At 39.9% G+C, this 20,266-nt stretch overlaps 1 protein-coding gene across 1 annotated transcript in view; it reads left to right on the top strand.

Annotated features, from left to right (window-relative positions):
- Positions 1 to 875: 875 nt before the first annotated feature.
- The window catches only part of ENDOU (endonuclease, poly(U) specific), a 32,100-nt gene continuing 12,709 nt past the window's right edge, over positions 876 to 20,266 (top strand). The window contains exons 1-3 of the mRNA XM_042453229.1: positions 876 to 944; positions 15,014 to 15,148; positions 17,217 to 17,240. Coding sequence (XP_042309163.1) covers positions 887 to 944; positions 15,014 to 15,148; positions 17,217 to 17,240 — 217 coding nt within the window. The 5' untranslated portion in view covers positions 876 to 886. The remainder of the gene's footprint in view (positions 945 to 15,013; positions 15,149 to 17,216; positions 17,241 to 20,266) is intronic.

The raw sequence follows: 20,266 nt of genomic DNA, 5'->3' as shown, positions 1-20,266 counted from the left end.
CCACAGAGACCATAGCAGTGCCAGTTGGGATGGAGGGAGGACCTCTCACCAGACACTGGGACCAAGGCATGATGGAGCTGTGCCTGGCTGCTCTTCTCTCTATCAGAGGCCATAGCCAAGTCAGTTGGAACAAAGGGAAGGATTTCCAAAAAACAATGTTTGCCAAACAAACAAACAAACAAACAAACAACCACTGAATTTTATGCAAAACTATTGGTGCTAAAATGTTATTTGAGCCAAAATACAATGTGTTTATACAAATGATTTAGCTTTTATTTTTAAAACAAAACAAAACAAAAAATCCCTGTGATCAGGGCAAACCAAACTCAAGAACAGAAAAGTCAGAGAAGGAGAGAAAATGAAACTTATGCCATTTGTTCCTGTTTAGAAAACTTTTGGACCTGGACATTGACTTCCTGGATCATAAACTTTGTTGTTTAGCAACATTCCCATTTCAGAATTCACTGCCTGAAAGCAACAGTTGGAACCCTTGCCCCCAAAATAAACCTATTACAAATGACAATATCATAGCACACATCTTTCCTAGAGGCAGAGACATATTACCAAATAAGCTGCTACAAACGAGAATTTCCTGCCTGATGCCTCTGTTAATTTGATTTATATCACAATGCAGCTTACCGATTTGTATCTCTAGTAAAGACGGTGTGGGCTTGTTTGTGCACACACCTTTTCTCACTCTGTATGATGCCATGCTATCTCATTCCATATCCTCAAAGCTCCTCCCTTGCATTGCTCCACATGAACCGCCCATGTGGATATGGGCATATATATAAAATTAGGCAGCAATGAAAGCTTACTCAGTTTCATTGGTTCTATTCTCTTCTCTTCATCTCTTTGAGACTTCAGCATGCATGTTGCGGGGAAAATGAAGACTTGGGCATTTATTCTCCTGATGGGAACAGTCTGCAGCCTGTCCTTTGGATGTAAGATTGTGGAAATCTTAAAGGATGTTGGCATATTTTGATTCCTTAGGGTTTTGGAGGAAGGGGGGAAAGGGAGGGAAGGAGGGCAGATGGTGCTTTATGGTCTGATTCTGCAGTGTGCTGTAGTAGAATTTATTGAGGAATTAGAAGTATGTATACATGTCTAAAGAGCCAGCAGGGGATAGTGGCTTGAGTGTTGGGCTAAGGTGTAGTCTGCAGTGCAGAAATGATGCAGTTTGACATTGCTTTAACTGTAATGGCTCAATGCTATGGAATTTTGGGATTTATAGTTTTGTAAGATCTTTATTCTTCTGATAGCACATTGTGTATCAGAGAGCTCTGGTGCCACAACAAACTACAAATTCTAGAATTCCATGCCTGAGCCATGACAGTTAAAGCTGTGTCAAACTGCATTATTTCTGCACTACAGATTACACCTAAGACTCTGGGAGACCTAGGTTCAAATGTCTGCTTCACCATAGGAACCCACTGGGTGACCTTAGGCAAGTTGCACTCTCTCAGCCTCAGAGGAAATCAATGGCAAGCCTCATTTGAATAATTTTTGCCAAGAAAACCCCATGTATTGTTTTAAAAATGTTGTTAGCCACCTCCAGTTCTATTATTGGGAAGAAAGCAAGATGTAAATACATAAATAAATAAGCTAATAAACCGTAGAGTTCAGATAAGCAGGAAATGATCCGAAAGCACACAGCAGTAGCAGTTTATTTATGTGTTTGTCATATCTCACTTTTCTTCCAATAAGTTCAAGGCAGTGTACTTGGTTCTCCTTCTCCCTATGTTATCTTTGCAAAATTTTGTTAAGGTAGGCGCTGAGCAGACAGGCCAGGAAAGCACCTTGGAGCTCACCTGGGTCAGTCCCTGCATTCACGTGGGGACAGGCAGGTGTTTGCACACCCATCCCCACACTGACCCAGGACCCATGATCGGCATACACTCCTTACCTTGCCAGCTATTATTATTATTATTATTATTATTATTATTATTATTATTATTATAATATTTGTAATTTATTTTCCAAACATACTTAACAAATCTGTACATATCTTATCAAATTTCATACAAATATAATTTAAATAAAAAAATATAAAAAGGGGAAAATACGCATCTCAAGTTCTATAATATTGTCATATTATGCCAACAAAGTTAACACACCATACTTACCCTAGTCTTTTAACAGTAGATATCCTTTATTTCATTTTAGTACTCCATGTGGTCTTATTCTTCCCTATAGTCATTTAGCAGATATTCGCAATTTGATACATACAATAAATGCTAACGATTATTAATATCCCTGTATTTCTGATTTTGTACATTCGCTGTTCTGTCTTATTATTAGATATGCTTGCTCTTTTTTTTTTGTTGCCATCTTTTTTTACCATAATTCGTTACTAGGGACCATTCCTCATCTGATGTCTCTACATCTTTATGATTTAGCCAGGTAGTGAGTTTGTCCATTTTTTCCATATCAAATAGATAGCCAGCCATCACTTTCACTCAGAAGCCCCTCCCCCCATCAGCACATCTAATGCAGAAATGGTGCACCTGGCCATGTGGGTGCAGGCATGTGCCCGCTTTGTACCCTGTTGCTTTCACTCAGAAGTTCCCCTCTCCCATCATCAGATGTGATGATGGGAGAGGGGGACTTCTGAGTGAAAGCAACAGGGTGCAAGGTAAGGAGCATATGTGAGTGTAAAAACAGCTAGGTTTGCAGCAGAGTTTCTAGGAAACTCCACACAAAACCAGGGGTATTTTACCCCAGGGTAAAGGCTTTTTATCCCAGGATTGGGTTGGATCCTCTGGATCTTTGTCTGGTCAGGCAGAATCAAGCCTGATCCTATCCCAGGGTTTTGGTCTGCATTGTCCAAACTAGACAACATGAGGCCAGGGGGAGCCTGGGCCTTTAGGCCCATGTGGACAACCCCTAAGAGAGCAAAGTCACCCAGTGAGTTTCAATGCTGTATGGAGATTAGAACCTGGGTTCCTAAGTTTCACCCCAGCTGTGTAACCTCTTATAAACTGGGAAATTTAAGCTATAATCTTATAAATGCCTACACGGTAAATCCGATGGAGCTCTATGGCTCCACATTTGTGTAAAACATGTATAGGATTGAACTTTTCACTTACAATCCCAAACATACTTACTAGGGCAAAAGTCATATTCAACACGGGGGGTGGGGTATACTTTCAGGTAAGTAATGCTAAGATTGCATCACTAAAACGGGTTCATACATATCGACATGTGCATCACTTGATTGCACTCCACTAAATTGCTGCTGACGTGGGGAAACTGATTTTATTGTAATGCACTGAATTTAATGTTGTAATGGGATAATAATTATATTCGGTCTCTTGGATTTAAATGAATGATGCATGCAAGTCATCACTTTATATTGCAGTTAACAGATGAATTGGTCACGTAGCTGTGAACATTTGTCAGAGATTATTCATGTGTGCTTGTACCACATCAAAGTCTTCTGTTTGGGCTAAATTGCTTGTACAAGAGTATATTCTCAAAATGCTCTGTCTCGAACTACAGGGTTTGCTTCAGGGGTAGATTCACCAATGATGGTTGAAGAGCTTTTGAAAAGATAGATATCTTAGTGATGGAAGTGCTTGTTTATCTCATTCTGACATGTAAGAATGAGCAACATTCTTCTTTTTACCAGGGAGGTGTTGAGAAGTTTTTGTTTTGCTTATTTACATGCCCTTGGGAAAAACATTCAACCTTGTGAGAAAGTTGCTTGTAGGAATCACAGGAACATTTTTGTGTGCAAACTCTGAAAGATTGCTGTCACTTTCTTGCACAGATTTCAAAAAGTGTAAAGACTGTATGGCTTGTTTCCATCTAAGAAACCAGTCTTTCTGTGCTTTCTGTGTGCTATGCTTGATTTGGCTTTGCCAAACTTTCCTTTGCTGTGATTTGCTTTGCTTTGCTTGACAAAAGGGAGAAGAGGCAAGTTTTGTCCAGAGACATCTTGGGCAAAGTGCAGAACTTTGATGAAAAATAATAAGGCTTCTTCTGTTACACTTATGTTGATCAGTCACTGTTGAACCTACCCCAAAAATGAATCCTGTGGTTCTAGAAATTGCTAGGGATAGAGAAATATCACACAGTTGTTGATTTGTGCTTTGATACATGGCTACACCCTATCTCATGTGTAATGTTGCAACTTTTCATTGCATCCCCGTGAGTTATCTGTCATAATGATTCAGTATAGCTCAGTTGTGTATGTTAATAAGGTGATGGAACTAGTGACTTTGGAGAAGTAAATGATGGTTGGGAAATATTTAGCCGCCTTAGGTCCCACTTTTGGAGAAAGGCGGGATAAAAATAAATAAATAAATATGATTATCTCATCCTTGTGAAGTTTCCCCATTTTTCATCTGTATTCTCTTTTGATCCATCTCTATATAGTGTTGCAAAGCATTTCCACATGGGAATTTGTGCATTTTTACCACAGTTTAGATGCATTTAGTATCCATTTTTTCTACTATAGGCAGCTTGGAACTGTCTAAAATGGATTTGTGTGTACTGGAAAAATTTTGTGCATTTTTGAAATGTATACATAATTTTTCCATATTCCCCCCCCCAAAAAAAATACATTGCAGGGGTTGCAAATCAATGAATTTCAGAGATGTGTTCTGTTCCACTGGTAGCTGCAGGAGGTGTGAAATGGTTATTTCCATTTGGAAATACAAACTCAATCATTCTTATTCTGTCCCAGTGGGAACCAATGTGATATTTTGACATTTGAGACAGACAGAAGATGGTATTGCAACTACCAGTTCAGGAATGATCCAACAACTCAACAGCAGGGCCTCACTTGCTTTTAAAAAAATTACTCACCTAAATGTAGTTTCTCAGCCTGCTTAACTGGATACTTTAGCACTGTCTGTGACTTATTGCTTGTCTGTTTCCTCCAGACCACTAACTCTTATAGACTGGTCGGGTTATGTGGCCAGGTTCCAGAAAAGTTTCTTCCTGACATTTTGCCAGCATCTGTGGCTGGCATCTTCAGAGAAATTCTTGAGTGCATGATGTAGTGATTTGAACATTGGGCTACAACTCTGGAGAGCAGGGTTTGATTCCCCGCTCAGCCATGGAAACGGCATGAACTGAAAGCACACACACACACACACACACGGTCTCAGGAAACCCTATAATAGGTTTGCTTTAGAGTTGTCATGAATGGGAAACAAACTGAAGGCACACAACAACAAACAAACAAACAAACAAACAGCAAACAAACAACATTCTTCTCAGATGATTAAGTATTTAAACAGATCAGAGTTTTCCAGTTAAACTGAGAAGAGGTACAGCCCTAGCAGAACTTTATCAAATAGTTTCTCTGAATGCATACACTAGATATGCACAGTTATAGCTGTTCAACTCTACTTTAACAGTTATGCCTTTAGCCCATGGAATTCTGGGATTTATAGTTTGATAAGATACCTAGAATGTTAATGTTTCCTGGTAGACAGCTGTAGAAATGGTGTTCAAAAGCTCCCTAGGTTGCCATAATTGTCCTCTAAAACCCAGGACAAAATGTAGGACAAAATCTAGAACAAACCTTAGGACAACTGCAGGACAAAACTCAGCCCAAAATGTAGGACATTAAAGAAGAATGGAGGACCTTAAATGTCCTACATTTTGGGCTGAGTTTTGTCCTGCAGTTGTCTTACAGTTTGGTCTAGATTTTGTCCTACATTTTGTCCCAGAATTTAGTGGACAATTATGGCAACCCTACGGAGAGAATTTAAAGTCCCTCATCAAACGACAAATCCAGGGATGCTCTAGGATGAAGCCATGCCAATTAAAACAGTGTCAAGCTGCTATAACTGCGTACTGTAGCTGCACTCTAGTTCTCGCATTTGCTATGGAATGTAATTCATAGGCTTCTGGCATTATGGTTAGAGCTTAACTCCAGATTGCCACCTGGGGCAGTGCTTTTCTTGCAGCCTGTTCCTCCTCCTTTTCCTTCTCCTTTACTACATAGGCACCTACCTGGTTAACATGGCTTTTGATACTGTCAGGCCACTGATTGAAGGCTTGCCTGAAGGGAAAGGTCTTTGATGGCTGTTGGAAAGGGAGAAGAAACTGAGATGCTAAAAAATAGGTTTGTAATGTGTGTAAAGGAGGCTGCTTCATTATAGAACAAGAGTTGTCCTAATTCAATGGCTAGAGAATGTGGGCCTGTGTTCTGTAACAGCTCCATAGTTACTGGTGAATGTGGTGAATATTGGCCAGTTTTGGGTGAGTAAATCTAGGTAACTGTTCCACATTCATGATCATTACTTGGTCATGACTGTGACACTATTGTTGTGATTGAAACTTCTCTCCAAACTACTTTACAGGGCATCAGCTGCATGGGGAGGAGATCCATTCTGGTGGTGATCAAAGTTCAGATGAATGATGTTTCCATCAGTTTGTGGGGGTATATGGGCCAGGAGAAGTTACTTCTTTAAATATACTTTACTAAGTAGCTTAACTTAGCTTCACTAAACTAAATAACTGATGTTGAATACTGGCCTTTAGTTGAATGGCAGAAGGTCCCAAGTTCAGTCACTGGTATCCTCATTCTATAAGATCATGTAACAGGTAATGGGATACAGCCACAAACGCTGGAGAATCACTGCCAATCAGAGCAGATATTATTCCACAGGAAGGACAAAGAGTTAACAAGTGTAGGGTGGAATAAGGCAGCTTGCCATCTCTCTCTGACAAAGAGAACTGCATTTGCCTTTGTCCACCACCCACAACTATGGTGCTTGCTTAACTTCTTGCTGCTTGCTTAACACTAGAAGACACACCTTGTGCACATCTGTTCTGGTCCAACTGCCCTTTCTTGATGCTGGACCAGTTGTTCAGGAGAGGTACTTAATGGGTCACTTAATGCCACATTGAACAGGTTTCACCTTCATCACACAGGCATTAGCCTGGTCAAAGTGTGCTGACGATTTGTTCACCTCACTACAACAACAAAATCACTAAGAGGTGAGGAAGGCAAAAGTGATGAAAAGTGTAGTGAGCAAAGAACTCAGGGATTCAGGGAAGACACAGAGCACCTGAAATCACATTTCTTCAAATGTATATCAGATTTGCTTTGTATTTTGATTTGTAATTTTAAAAAATCAAACAGATATGTGTTTGTGTGTGTAACAAGAACTGAACCTCTCACATTAGAGCTCTGTACCAGCTTGAGATCTTCCAATGTATATGTAGATCTGGAATGGAAAATTCAAGGGCGCTACTGTGTCGATGTCTACTGTTTTATAGTCCTTGTTTTAGAGTTATTTTAATGACATGTTGTTAATTTTATAAATTCTTCCCTTTTTGTTTTTAGACTGTATGCTGTAGGCAGGCTTCTATCTGTATTTTGACTAATTACTTTGTATAGTGCCATGTAAACCTATGGTGCTTTATAAATAAACATAAACATAATAATAATAATGTCATTTATTTATTTATTTAACTTATATCCTGCTTTTCTCTCAAATGGGATTCAAAGTGGCTTATAGCATAAATCAAAACAGAGCAGTTATAAAAAATATGAAGCACAAAAGTTTTAAAAAGCATTACACAGTACGCTCAATTAAAACAGTCTTTTAAAAACAGTAACATTTATAACAATTAAACACTTAAAATGCTCAGTGCATATTAAAAGTGCACATCACACCACTCCATCCTATTCAAACAAGCCCTGCTTAAACAAGGAGGTCTTTGCCTGTTTGCAAACAGACAATGCAGAAGGAGCAGATTGAACCTTCCATAGCAAGAAATGCCAAAGCCTAGGAGTAGCCACTGAGAAGGCTCTCTCCCCACCAACCAAGCCTGGGAGGATGATGGGAAGCAGAGAAAGCCCTTACAAAGTTATCACATGGGAGGAATTTCTCTTAATTTCAAATGAAAAGAAAGTGGGACCAGAACACATTCACATGAATTCACTAGTTCAGTGAATTTACATGAATTCGAATTGCGTTCGAACTGACTTCCCATTGCCTGAAAATAGCTTGCCATTGCCTGAAATTGTGTGTGGTAGTCTATCAAACAATAATGTGAAACCCCATGATTGTGTTCAGACTGATTTCTCATTGCCCAAAATTGTGTGTGGTAGTCTATCATGCAATAACATTAAACCCCATGATTGCGTTCAGATTGCCATTGGATTATACTTCCAATTTCCCTTGTCTGATAACATCCATAGATTGTAAGACTCAGGCAGACTCATATCATCCCTTGCTAACATAACCAACAGAGAAGAATGCTGGGAACTGCAGTTCATTAACTTCTGGAGGGCCACACCATTCATTTCTGGACAGCTTATTTTGAGGGTTTAAATTTTATTTATAAACAAAATTCAAACATATTTAATCAAAGTATCAGAAAGAAGACATACACACACACACACTGGCCAAGGTATGCTATGGGAACAACTTAGTTTTTAAAATGCAGAGTCTATCTCATACCTTATGTAGAACAGAACCTAAATACAATTGCTTGACCTATCTAGAATAGACTTATTGAATTCATGGGATTTATATATGTCTTAATTTACAGTTTTGACAGTTGATTCAATGGGTTTACTCAGGTTTGGACGAACATTAGATTTAGGCCAAAAATCAAGAATGTCACATTTCTGATTTCTACTGATGTGTGTCCATGTGTGTGTCCATGTGTGTGTGTGCCTCCATGAATTTCATAGGATTCACAGGGCCAAGAATACCTAGAAATTGTACTCAGTGGCAAATCAATGCTTTGAAAATCACGCTGTCATTAAAGAGCAACATGTCTCTTTTCCCACACATTCACAGCAGGCTGGGGATTTCAGTGCCTCCCTGAAGGTTATCTCTCTTATTGTGATACACATAATGACAAAGAGTCTTGTGTCATCACTTTGTCTGCGTCTTTGAGATCCAGCATGAAAGTTGTTTGCCCTGGAGGAATAACCTATATTGCACATCTCTTGTGCTGGCAACAAGTAAAAACTTGTATGATTTTAAGTTGTGGCACTACAGGTAAAACTATTTTATTTATATACTTTCTTCCACAATGGAGCTCAAGGGGGGATGTGAGCATGTGCAAAGGGGTTTCCAGGGATCATCCATCAAGGTAGGGGAGGGAAAAGAAAGATACATTTTACTGAGTACATTTTATTGGGATCCTCTGTGTGTGTGTGTGTGTGTGTGTGTGAACTGTAAAGTCCAAGATGTACCCCATTACAATAAGGGGAAAACTTGTAGATCATAGAATTGTATAATGTTAGAATCTTAGGGTTGGAAGAGGTCACAAGGATCATCTAGTTCTACCCCTTGCCATGCAGGAATACACAATAAAAGTATTCCTGAAAGATGGTCATCCAATTTCCATTATAGACATCCAAATACAGAGAACCCACCACCCTCTAAAGAAGTCTCTCCCACTGTTGAGCAGCTCTTATGGTAAAGAAGTTCTTCCTAATGTTTAGATAGAGTCTATCTTCTTGTAATTTGAATCCATTGGTTCATGTTCTATTTCTCCATATTTACATACTTGCTCTTCAGATTTTTTGAATTTTTTTTTGCAGCCAAACAAAGACAGTTTTAGAGGCTGAGCAGAACAAGCAACATGCTCTGTTCATATGTTGAATTTCCATTTTCACTGTGTCTAACTTCCCTTGGCTCATGCTTCACACATTCCATGTCCTTGTTTTATGTGTGGTGCTGCTTCTGATGGGGTTTGTCTTTCTGAGAGCATTTACTGTTTGCCTTGTCATTTTTGACTGTCCTTAGTTGCTCTTGCAAGTGTATTTTCCTTTAGTTTAGTATCTATCTCTCTGTTAGTGCTCTTGTCCTGCTTGTGTGACAGTTTGTGTCTCCTCATAGGGTTTTCTAGGTGGGACATTACACAAGGAGGACCACCTACACCACCCTGTCTGCAGTGCTAACAAGTGTTAGCTATGATGTCCCTGCTGCTCTTCACTTTAGTGATATCCACCACCACTGCTGCCACCTAGTAGTTGTTTTCCTTTGTCATTCTCTCTCCCCCATTATTGTTGACTTGATCATTTCCCTACCCTTCTCCTCCCGCCTCTCTTTACCCTCCTTTTTCCTTCCCCCTCATGACCTTCTTTATTTTAGCCTCTCATCTGTCAACTGGCCCTTGTTTGATTTTCCTTGTCTGTCCTCTCTGTTTTCTCCTCTCCTCCCTCTGCAAGGCAGGGCAGTGGAGCAGAGATGGTCTGTGCCAGGGCTGAGATGGACTTACATGGCTGGGTGGGGATTAGATGTGATCTTTTCCCACCTCTCCTTGCTGCTTCCTGAAGCTCTTTCAGGATGGAGTTAGATGGTGTCTTACCCTGTAGTTTTCCATGGCTGAGCAGAGATTCAAACCCTGGTTTCCAGAGTTGTAGTCCAGCACTCCAGCCATTACACCACACTGGCTTCCAAGCATAGCTTGTCAAATTCAATGTGTATTTTAAGAATGTCAGCCAGTCTGCTGATGTGGCTATAAGAAAATATGAAATAATAAAACTCTTCAGCTTCTAAATTTGGGATGAATCCAAACAGCTTCTTATTTCCTAGAGTCTTGGGGCCCAAAACAGAATATAGGTTATTGAGTTGCTTGACCAGCCTCTTCTCTGGAATGGGCAAAGTACTGTATATTCATACAGTTAAACAAGGAATTCTAACTATAAAGAGAGAAAACAATTTTGTCTGGTGCCTTCAAGGTCATTGTGGTAGGCCAATAAATTATGGAGCTCCAGAGTAGGCCTCCTTGCTATGCTGGTTTGTGATGATGGATGTTGCAGTTAAAAAAATGGAACTTCTGAAGGGCATAACACAGTGGAGAAGGGGGCTTCAGACCTGACCTTTACACACTACACAATTACAGTGCTATTATTCCACTTTAACTGCTTTGGTTTCATCTTATGGAATCCTGGGGTTTGTAGTTTGGTCAAAGGCACATCAGTGATTTGACTGAGAATGTCCCTCCCTCAAATGCCAAACCCAAGATTTCATGGGATATTGCCATGATAGTCACACTAGTATCATAGTGTTATAACTGAGTGGTGTGAATGGGATCCAGGTCTTGGAATTCCAGTTAGTTATAGTGAAATATTGCGAGTGTCGGCACACAGAAAGTATATGGCTAACAGTAAATGGACAGGAAACGAAAATGAAGGAGAAAGACTGCAGGGATAAGGGTATCCAAATGTTTATTTCTGTCTCTTCCCATTCCAGTGTTTATAAATACAAACATTTTTCTTGCTGTGGATTTAGCAATTGGGGATGGGAAAACCATGAAAATAGTCTGCATGTCTCACTGTGGTTAAAATAACAAGAGTGAGTACATTAAAAAGGTGAGGTCCTTAATACACCCAAATGGCGATTGATGTGGGATAACAGGGAGTCAATTAGCAGAAAGAAAACAGGTAAAGGCTGGCCCAGTTCCAAAGAGCTGTTTCAAAAGTATTCTTTCTTCCTTCTAATTTTAGGAGCACGAGTTGTTCTAACATTGTTATTTCATGTTATATTTCTACACTTGGTATTTTACCACAGTACTGAAAGCTCCATATTTGTCAGGGAACCCCTGATCACAGGTTAGCTTCAGAAACAAAAATCAGAATCCAGATCCATTTGATCTGAATGAACAGCTTTTATTTGCAGGAAAGAAACCTTAACAAGCAAGTCTATAACATCTTTGTCAGATCCAAAATCCAAACATATTAACAATACTTTTATAGTGATATATTAAAATCCCTCTCCAATGAATTGTTGTAACAAAATGATTGGATGGACTTTCCCGCCATAGAACAATGTCATAATGTAATGGTTAATTGTCCAGGTGTCTGGCATTCTGGCAAAGTCCTGGGAAGATAGTTCTTTTCACCACCACATAATCACAACAACCTTGAACAAAAATGAACCTGCACTGACTGGGTAAACATACACCATAACAACCTATGTCTCTATCTATTAGCTTCACTGTTCTGTTATATTAAACTCTATAAAATGCTAATATCAAAATATCACTATCAACAATATAAAAGCATATGGGTTTATAGCATTTTAAATTTAACACATTAATCACCCCTCTAGCCAACCCCCTTGCTAAAGACAAGCCTTGAAAGGATACTTTAGCTTACGTTTTCTTGTCTCAGACATGGTTGCACTATGTGAACTCTGAGTTCACATAGCTACAGATCTTGCAGTTACAGATCTTGCTATAGGAATGGGAACAGTGGCCCCAATAAGGTTTAAGTTCCCAGCTGAAGTCACATCAAGACAGGCTTCTCCTATTGCACCATCTTTCAGGGTGGAGAACCTTTTCCAGAGGCAGAACAGTTTTAGCACATGCACCCTTGGACTAGGTGGACTTATAATTGCCTGATTAATGATCCTAAAGATGTGCTATTTCCAGTAGTGGCTAATTAGAAGTAAATTGTTTGATACCTATGCAATGAGGCTGTTATCTGATGCTTGTTGCTGCTTGATTTTCCCCAGATCCTCTGAAGTAAAGTAGCAGCTATTGGCTTTTTACTCAGTGGGGTAGTGAATCCACTGTGGGTTTTAATCCAGATGAGGAATCTTCCCTCTCAGACAACTCCTTTAAAGTTTGGACTAAACTCTACAGAGGATTCAGAGCCCACTAATTTGGAAGCCATAAGTCACCATTGCTACCTAACTCAATTTTCTCTGCATGCTTCAGTCAAAGCAACCAGGCCTCTCTTTTACTCCACATGGGGTAGTGTATTTATTTCTATTTTTAATTACATGTATATCCCACCTTTGGGAAGAAGTGGGAAACCTCTAGTCAGTGAATCTGAATTCATTGGCTGCTAGACAGGACTGGAGTGAACCTGAATGGAGGCTTCACTCCAGTTGAGCAGTTTCCTATAAAGGCAGATCCCCAGTGCTCTGGCCTTCAGTTGGATTCAGAGCTTTTTACCAGCTAAGAGAGCATCCTGCTTGGAGGTGTCTGCCTTGACCACACTCCCAGATGACAAGAGAACAATGCAGAGGTGGCTGCCATCCTAGTAGTTTGCCTGGCACATGAGTTAAGGCTTTGACCACTACAGAGATCAATTGTTATCCAGATCCGGATGTACATACTGTATGCACAAAGCCTTTGTGCAGCTGTATCAAATAAAAGCTGTGGCCTACCTTGTTGCTACAGTTAGAACAGAATATGCATAGATGATAAAAATTGTGAAATGCTCTTAAAGGCATGGAAGTGCCACTACGTTTGATAGTCCTGATGTGAAATCAGTATTTATGGCAAGAAGCTACCGTTAGAACACAATATGGAAAAACAGAATGGTTCCCAATTAGCAAAGGGGTCAGACAAGGATACATTTTATTACCCTACTTGTTCAATTTGTACACATAAAATATAATACAAAGAGCAGGGTTAGACTTAGAAGGAGGAGGAATAAATATAGGAGAAGCAAACATCAATAATCTAAGATATGCATATGACACCATATTACTAACGTAAAACATCATAGACGGAACAATTACTAAAGAAAGTCAAGGAAGAAAGTGCAAAGGCAGGCTTGCTGCTGAACATAAATAAAACAAAAATAATGACAACCTAGATAATGAAAAATTGAAATAGAGACATTCCATATCTTGAATCAAACACTGATCAAAATGGAGACTGCAGTCAAGAAATAAGAAGACTAATTATGGGAAAGCTATCCATTAAAGAACTAGGCAAGATCCAAAAGAGTAAAGATATAAAACTGAGCACTAAAGTTAGTATTGTGCAAGCCATCATATTCGTCATCATCATGTATGGGATGTGAGAGCTAGAGAGTGAAGAAAGTAGATAAGAAGAAAATCAATTCATTTGAGATGTAGTGCTAGAGAAAAATGCTGAGAATACTATGGACAGCCAAAAAAGTGGGTCCATGAACAGATCAGGCCTGAACTCTTCCTGCAAACCAAGATAATCAAATTAAGGCTTTGGGTACATCATGAGGAGGCACGACTCAAGAGAAAAGACAATAATGCTAGGAAAGGTAGCGGCTACTAGAAAGAGAGGAAGACTGTATGCCAGATGGCTAGATTCAATCAGGGAGATCACATGCCTTGATCTACAGGAATTAAGCAGAACAGTGGAATAGGGGGGCTCAGAGATGTCTCATTCATATGGTCACCATGAATTGGGGTTGACCAGAGAGCACTTAACAACAGCCACAGTCTTGTTCCAAGAAATTGGTTGTGTTTGTTTTTGTGTATAGGTGGAACAGGACTCGCCCATGAGGGTGCAAAGATGGCTTAGGTGGTTTTAGGCCAGGAATCAGCACCCCTGTTCACTTGTAAAACATTTAAAATCGCCTAAGATGTTTTGTTGTCTGGGATGGAGCAGCAAATAGTATTTCTGCTCCACTCCTATCCTGTATACTCATGATAAGGGATTTTGTGCCCAAAGTCAGCCATGTTTTGGAGGCACATGAGGCAGACAATCCCACTAACACTTCTAATTATACCTGCCAATTATTTGCCAATTTATGTCACCTACAATCTGTTGCCTCTGCCTTGTGGTAAGGTTGGATTGGCATTTAAAAGGCTAGCCCTGTCTTAGGTTTTGCCAGTGCACCGTATACTCCAACTGTCCCGTTTTAACAGGAAAATTCCTAATTAATACTTTATCATCCCACTTTTTCTGATGCTTTTATAATGTCCCAGTTTCTCTTTCTTCTTTCCAGTTTCCCTTTTTGACCTCAGTTTACTTCAGTTATTGCAAATGAAGTTCAAAGTGCAAAAGTAGTTTGCTCTCACTGAATCATCAGAGGGGAGAAGGGGATAGAGTGCTGCCCTTCCCAGTAGACTCAGGCAAAAGCAAACTGTGGCAGTCTTTCTGATTAATGACATCTGCCATCTTAACCACACTTTGATATCACTTGGCCACATATGTCCTACATTTCATCTGTGTTTCATCAGGTTGACAGCTATTCATAATCTTTATGCTGGTGCTTTATGCCTCACTTCCCAGTACATGAAAATGTTCAGCTTCCACAGTAATTAGTTATGAATCCTTCGTGTCCTACCTTTAATTTCAGCTTTGTATGGTCCCCCTGACTCCTGCAAAGGGCGTTGTAATGAGAAATATAACCCCGAGGATGTTTGCCATTGCAACAGTAAATGCAAAACGCATCAGAACTGCTGTGAAGACTACAAGACCTATTGTGGGCAAGGTGAGTGGGAACATGTATGCATCTCTGTTTTACTGGTGTTTGCTTGGGTAGATAATGATATGGAACAGGCCTGACTATCACCAAACTCTTCCCTCTTCTAAAGAGTTAAGAGTAATGTCCCCAGTTAAAAATGTGAGGAATGAAATGTACTATCCCAGGCTGAATTTGCACTGCAGAAAGAATGCAGTTTGACACCACTTTAACTGCCATGGCTTAATGCTATGGAATCCTGGAAATTGTAGTTTGTTGGTCATCAGAGCTTTCTAACAGAAAAGGATAAATATCTCACAAACCTACAAACCCCAGAATTCCATAATATTCTACCTTGGCAATTAAAGTCTCAGTTTGGGGTTGTGGGGCTAGCAGTTGATGTGGTTTCTTGTACTTATTTATTTATTTGTATCCCACTCTTTTCCCAGGATTGGAAGTCAGAGTGGCTAGTCTTGTACCCAGTGGGAATACAGCAGATCTACATGGGATGGGGGGATGTTTGAGGGGGAAGTTTTCTGTGTGGCCCCAGATCAGTGGCAACTGTTGGATTCCTTATCAGTGAAGTGGTGGATCTGGTCCAGGTTTTACTCTGAACTTCAAAGGAGCTATCCTGTACCGCAAATAGCTCCAACTTCTTGGATAGCGCCTTTAAAGTTTGCACTAAAACACAGAGTGAATCCACCATCCCACTGGCATGGGAACCACAGAGGTAAATGTGTCCATGGCAATTATATGCATGCAGTTGCACAATCTACTTCCATTTTTCCCCACCCCAGTCTCCATTTTTATCACTACTTATGGTTTCATATTGGGAGAGAGCAGTGGGTAAGGTTGCCAGATTGAAAACTGGGAAGGGGCTCCTGTGCCTTTAATGGTTATATAGAAGAGGGAATTTCAGCAGGTATTGCTTGTTACCTGGTTGCATGATGAGCAACATCTGCTCAAATTTCCTCTTCTACACAAATATTAAAGGAACAGGAGACATTTCAAGTTTTCAGTCTGGCAACCCTAGCAGGGGCTGATCATAGGCTTAATAGGACTCAAAATTGTGGTTAATAGTTGGATTTTCTGTTTGTTTGCCTACTGTCTCTCTGAGGCAACTGCATCTCACATGGCCAATGATGTTTATAAAACAGGTAGGTCTCCTAGTCAAAACTTTTGCAGAAGAGGATAGGAATTGCAAATAGGACTGATTGGTCAATGACTAACCAGCAGCATCAAGAAGGTGAAGGGATTTCTGTGACTTGCCAATGAGGACGATGCGTCTAGGGGCTGCAAAGTTTTACATGAGGGAACTCTTGAAGATACCCCCCCCTAACACAATACCAGAAAAATCAATTAATTTTCTCCATTAATTCATTTGTAGTATTTCTATCCCTCTTTTCCAACAAGGAACTCAAAAGGGAAATAGTCAGTCTTCCTCCCCATTTTTATACTTAACAACAATCCTTTGAAGTTGGTTCTAGAAAACTACACAGTTTTCAAAAACTAAAAATTATTGCTTTGATTGTGTATTTTGGACTGGATGGTCTTTATGTTGTCTTCTTCTGAGAAGAGGTATTCCCAGGAATCACTAGGAGTCAAATTAGATGATGATGATGATGATTATGACGATAATGCTTTCCCCTCAATATAGGGACTCAAGGTAGCTAACAACAAATTTAAAACAAAACAAATTAAAAACAACACAAAAGTGTTTAAAAATATAAATAGAAAGCTTTAAAGTCAATTAATGTCATGTGGAACGTATATTTCTGACAATGTTTTTCTTCCTGCAAGGGGACTTGCTCAGAGATGCACGAACCAGCAATTAGTCTTGCAAAGTAAAGCCTGTGTCTATCTTCCAATGACCAACTACAAAACATTAAATGCAAAATACATTGGTGAGAAAAATCATGCCTTACAACAAACACACATTTTTCATCACTTGGGAAGCACTTCTAAAAAGTTTCTAAATCTATCATCTAATGGTACCCTGAGGTACTCTTTTAAAAAATTCAAAAAATGAAATTCCTGCTGGCGAAAGAATGTTGAGATGGTTTGGTTTTCATGTAATTATTTCTCCCTTCTTTTGCAGGTAATACAGATGAAAAAGAAATGGGTGAGTACCCTTTTTTTTTTTTTTTTGATGAGAGGTATGCTATATATACTAAGTACAGGATCCCACTAAATGACTTGATTTACTGATGTAACTGATCCCTCTTGTTGATATATCAGTAAAAGAGTTGGTAACCACCAGGTGATGATGCTAATAGTAGAGACAGGTACATGTAAGTGCTAATTTACTAACAGTTCCCAGATTTGACAAGAAGTGCTTGCCAATCAGCAACCATATACTTGAAGAGATTTCCTACCTTCATTACTAATAAGGATGAATAGTTTTCTGTGGGTTTTTTTGGGCTGTGTGGCCATAATCTGGAACAATTTATTCCTATCTTGAGTTTGTTATTTATTTATTTATTTATTTATTTAAAACTATGGGTGCTGGCCATGAAAGCCTTTAACTTCACAGTAAAGATGAACTTTCACCTGTGGTTTAGTAGTAATTTTGAAATTGTATGTGCTCATCCTGACCTCCCCCATAGCTAGGCCCCTAAACTGAGAACAAAAATGCCAGTAGCTGAATGAATTCATATCAATAAACATGTTCTACCACTTCCAATCTGTTATCAGCAGTGAGTCTTTTGCAGATGTAAAGAGTCTTGATTTCTCATTAGAAAGCCCTATTTTTTGTCTTCTTTTTTTTTTTTTAAGATATAGTTTCTGCTGGAAAACTCCATTTCCTGAAATCCTACTAGCTACTGTGAATATTGGAGTTAGAAAGAGCAAGGAAACCTGAATGAGGTGGAGATGGGTGGGTGTGGGCAGTGGTGTTCCACACCGGGTGACATCCAGTGTGGGAGGCAGAACTTCCGGGGGGTGGGACTTCTGGGCCTGGATTTCCAGTGGGGTTTCTGGGGTGGGGGGGTAACCGAAAAAGCCCGTCTGTTGGGCCGGGGCACTGGGAAATGCCTCCATGCAGGGGGGAAGGGAGCTGACCTGGTCTCACCCTCCTTCTTGGGTGTCACCCCCTTCTTGGGTGTCACCCAGTGTGGTCTGCACCCTCTGCATACCCCCCAGTGATGGTACTGGATGTGTGGACAAGGAGTAAATTTCTCCTCTCCTGCTATTAAAAAAAATCACCGCCCCGCACACTCAGATCAACTGGGCAGCAATTATTAAGAGTTCCAAAGGCTAGACTAGTTACTACCACCAGGAAGGCCTTTACCACATTGGCCCCCAACCTCTGGAACTCGCTGCCCATTGATCTCCGCTCGGCCACCTCCCTGGCCCAATTTAAGAAGGGGTTGAAAACATATCTTTTCGAGCGGGCTTACCCCTGACTCTATCCCCCGGTATATTTTCTCACCCCTCCGTCGTCAGCTGGTTGAGCTGGCATGAGTTTGCTTGTTTTTATTGCAATGTTTTAATGTATTTTAATATGTTTAATTGTATGGATTTTCTTGTTGTACACCGCCCTGATTTTTAGAAGGGCGGTATAGAAATAAATTATTATTATTATTATTATTATTATTATTATTATTATTATTATTATTATTGGCTTTCATCTCTCCATACTTGACAATGAGCAGCAGTAGGTGCTTTCTTTCTTACAAGGAAGCAGCTCATTGCCCATGTCTGACTGAAGCACTGAATCATTAGCCATTATTTGCATAGGTAATTGTGATTTTAGCTAGCCAGAAATCAAATATGGAAAGTACTCGGAGGAGGGAATGGATGGGCAAATTAATCCATTACCAGTCTATGCAACTTTCAGATATGTTCACAGGCAACCAGCTCTGCCTTATTTCCATACTGATTTGCACCAAAGGGAGTGGGGGAAGCTATGTCAGAATGTACATTTAAATATCAATTTCTAATATACCATTGGCATTACTGAAATTTATAAATGTAAAGATTTATGCAGCAATGGGATGTTGTTATTAACTGTTGCCAAGTCAACTTTGACTTATGGTGACCATATGAATGAGAGACCTCCAAGTCACCCTCCTATTAGCACCCCCTACTCGGGTCTTGCAGACTCAGGTCCTTGTTTTCCTTGATTGTGTCTATCCATCTGGAATGCGATCTTCCTCATTTCTTACCACGTTCTACTTTACCAAGTATTACTGTCTTTTCTAATACAGTGGACCCTTGTTATACGCTGGGGTTTGGTTCCAAGATCCCCCGTCGGTAACAAAATCTGTGGATGCTAATTTCCCATTAAATATAATGGCATAGCAAAACGGTCTCACTTATAAAAAATGGAAAATCAAGATTTGATATTTGAAATTTATGCTTTTTTAAACATTTTCAAACCATGGATGCTTAAATCCGTGTATAAAAAATCAGTGTATAAAGAAGGGCCGACTGTATGTCTCCATGTACAACAGTGTCAGTTTAGTCATCCTGGCTTTTAGAGAGAGTTCAGGCATGATTTGTTCTAGGACCCAGTCATTTTGCCTTTTCTTGTGGTATCTGTAGAACTCTCCTCCAACACCACATTTTTAATGAATTGTTATTCTTCCTAGCAGCATTCTTCACTGTCCAACTTTCACACACATACATAGAAATCAGAAATCCAGTGGGCCCTTGGTATCTGTGGAGATTTGGTTTCAGAACCCCCCCACCACCCCCCACACACGGATACCAATAACTGTGGATGCTCAAGTCAGTATTTAACATTTAAAATTACCTGGGCAACAAGGTCTGGCCACCAGAAAGGCAGTCTTCCTGCGGTGTTTCCCACCTTTCCATCACAAAGGCGCTGCCAGAATTTAGACCTTTTCCAGACTTCTTTCCCCACCTTCTCAGCCTTCCCATTACAAAGCTTCTGCCAGATGTTAAACCCCTTCCACCTCAGGGAGGAGCAGCTGAAGGAATGGGGCAAGGAGATATAGCAGCAACAGGCTTCCTTGCAGAAAGTAGAAGAGGTGGTTCCCACTTGCGATTTACAACGCTTTAAAATACACTGGTATCAGTTAAATCGATTCAAAATAACCCTGGTCTTATCCCGCGTTCTGAATCACTTTTTTTCTTCGTTCTCATTTACCAATCGATTCGCTTTAAGTGATCCGCTTTCGTTCC

The sequence above is a fragment of the Sceloporus undulatus genome, chromosome 2, assembly GCF_019175285.1.
Source record: "Sceloporus undulatus isolate JIND9_A2432 ecotype Alabama chromosome 2, SceUnd_v1.1, whole genome shotgun sequence".
In the NCBI taxonomy this organism is placed as follows: domain Eukaryota; kingdom Metazoa; phylum Chordata; class Lepidosauria; order Squamata; family Phrynosomatidae; genus Sceloporus; species Sceloporus undulatus.
Note: the sequence above shows the minus strand (reverse complement) of the source record. Positions and strands in the feature narration are given on the sequence as shown.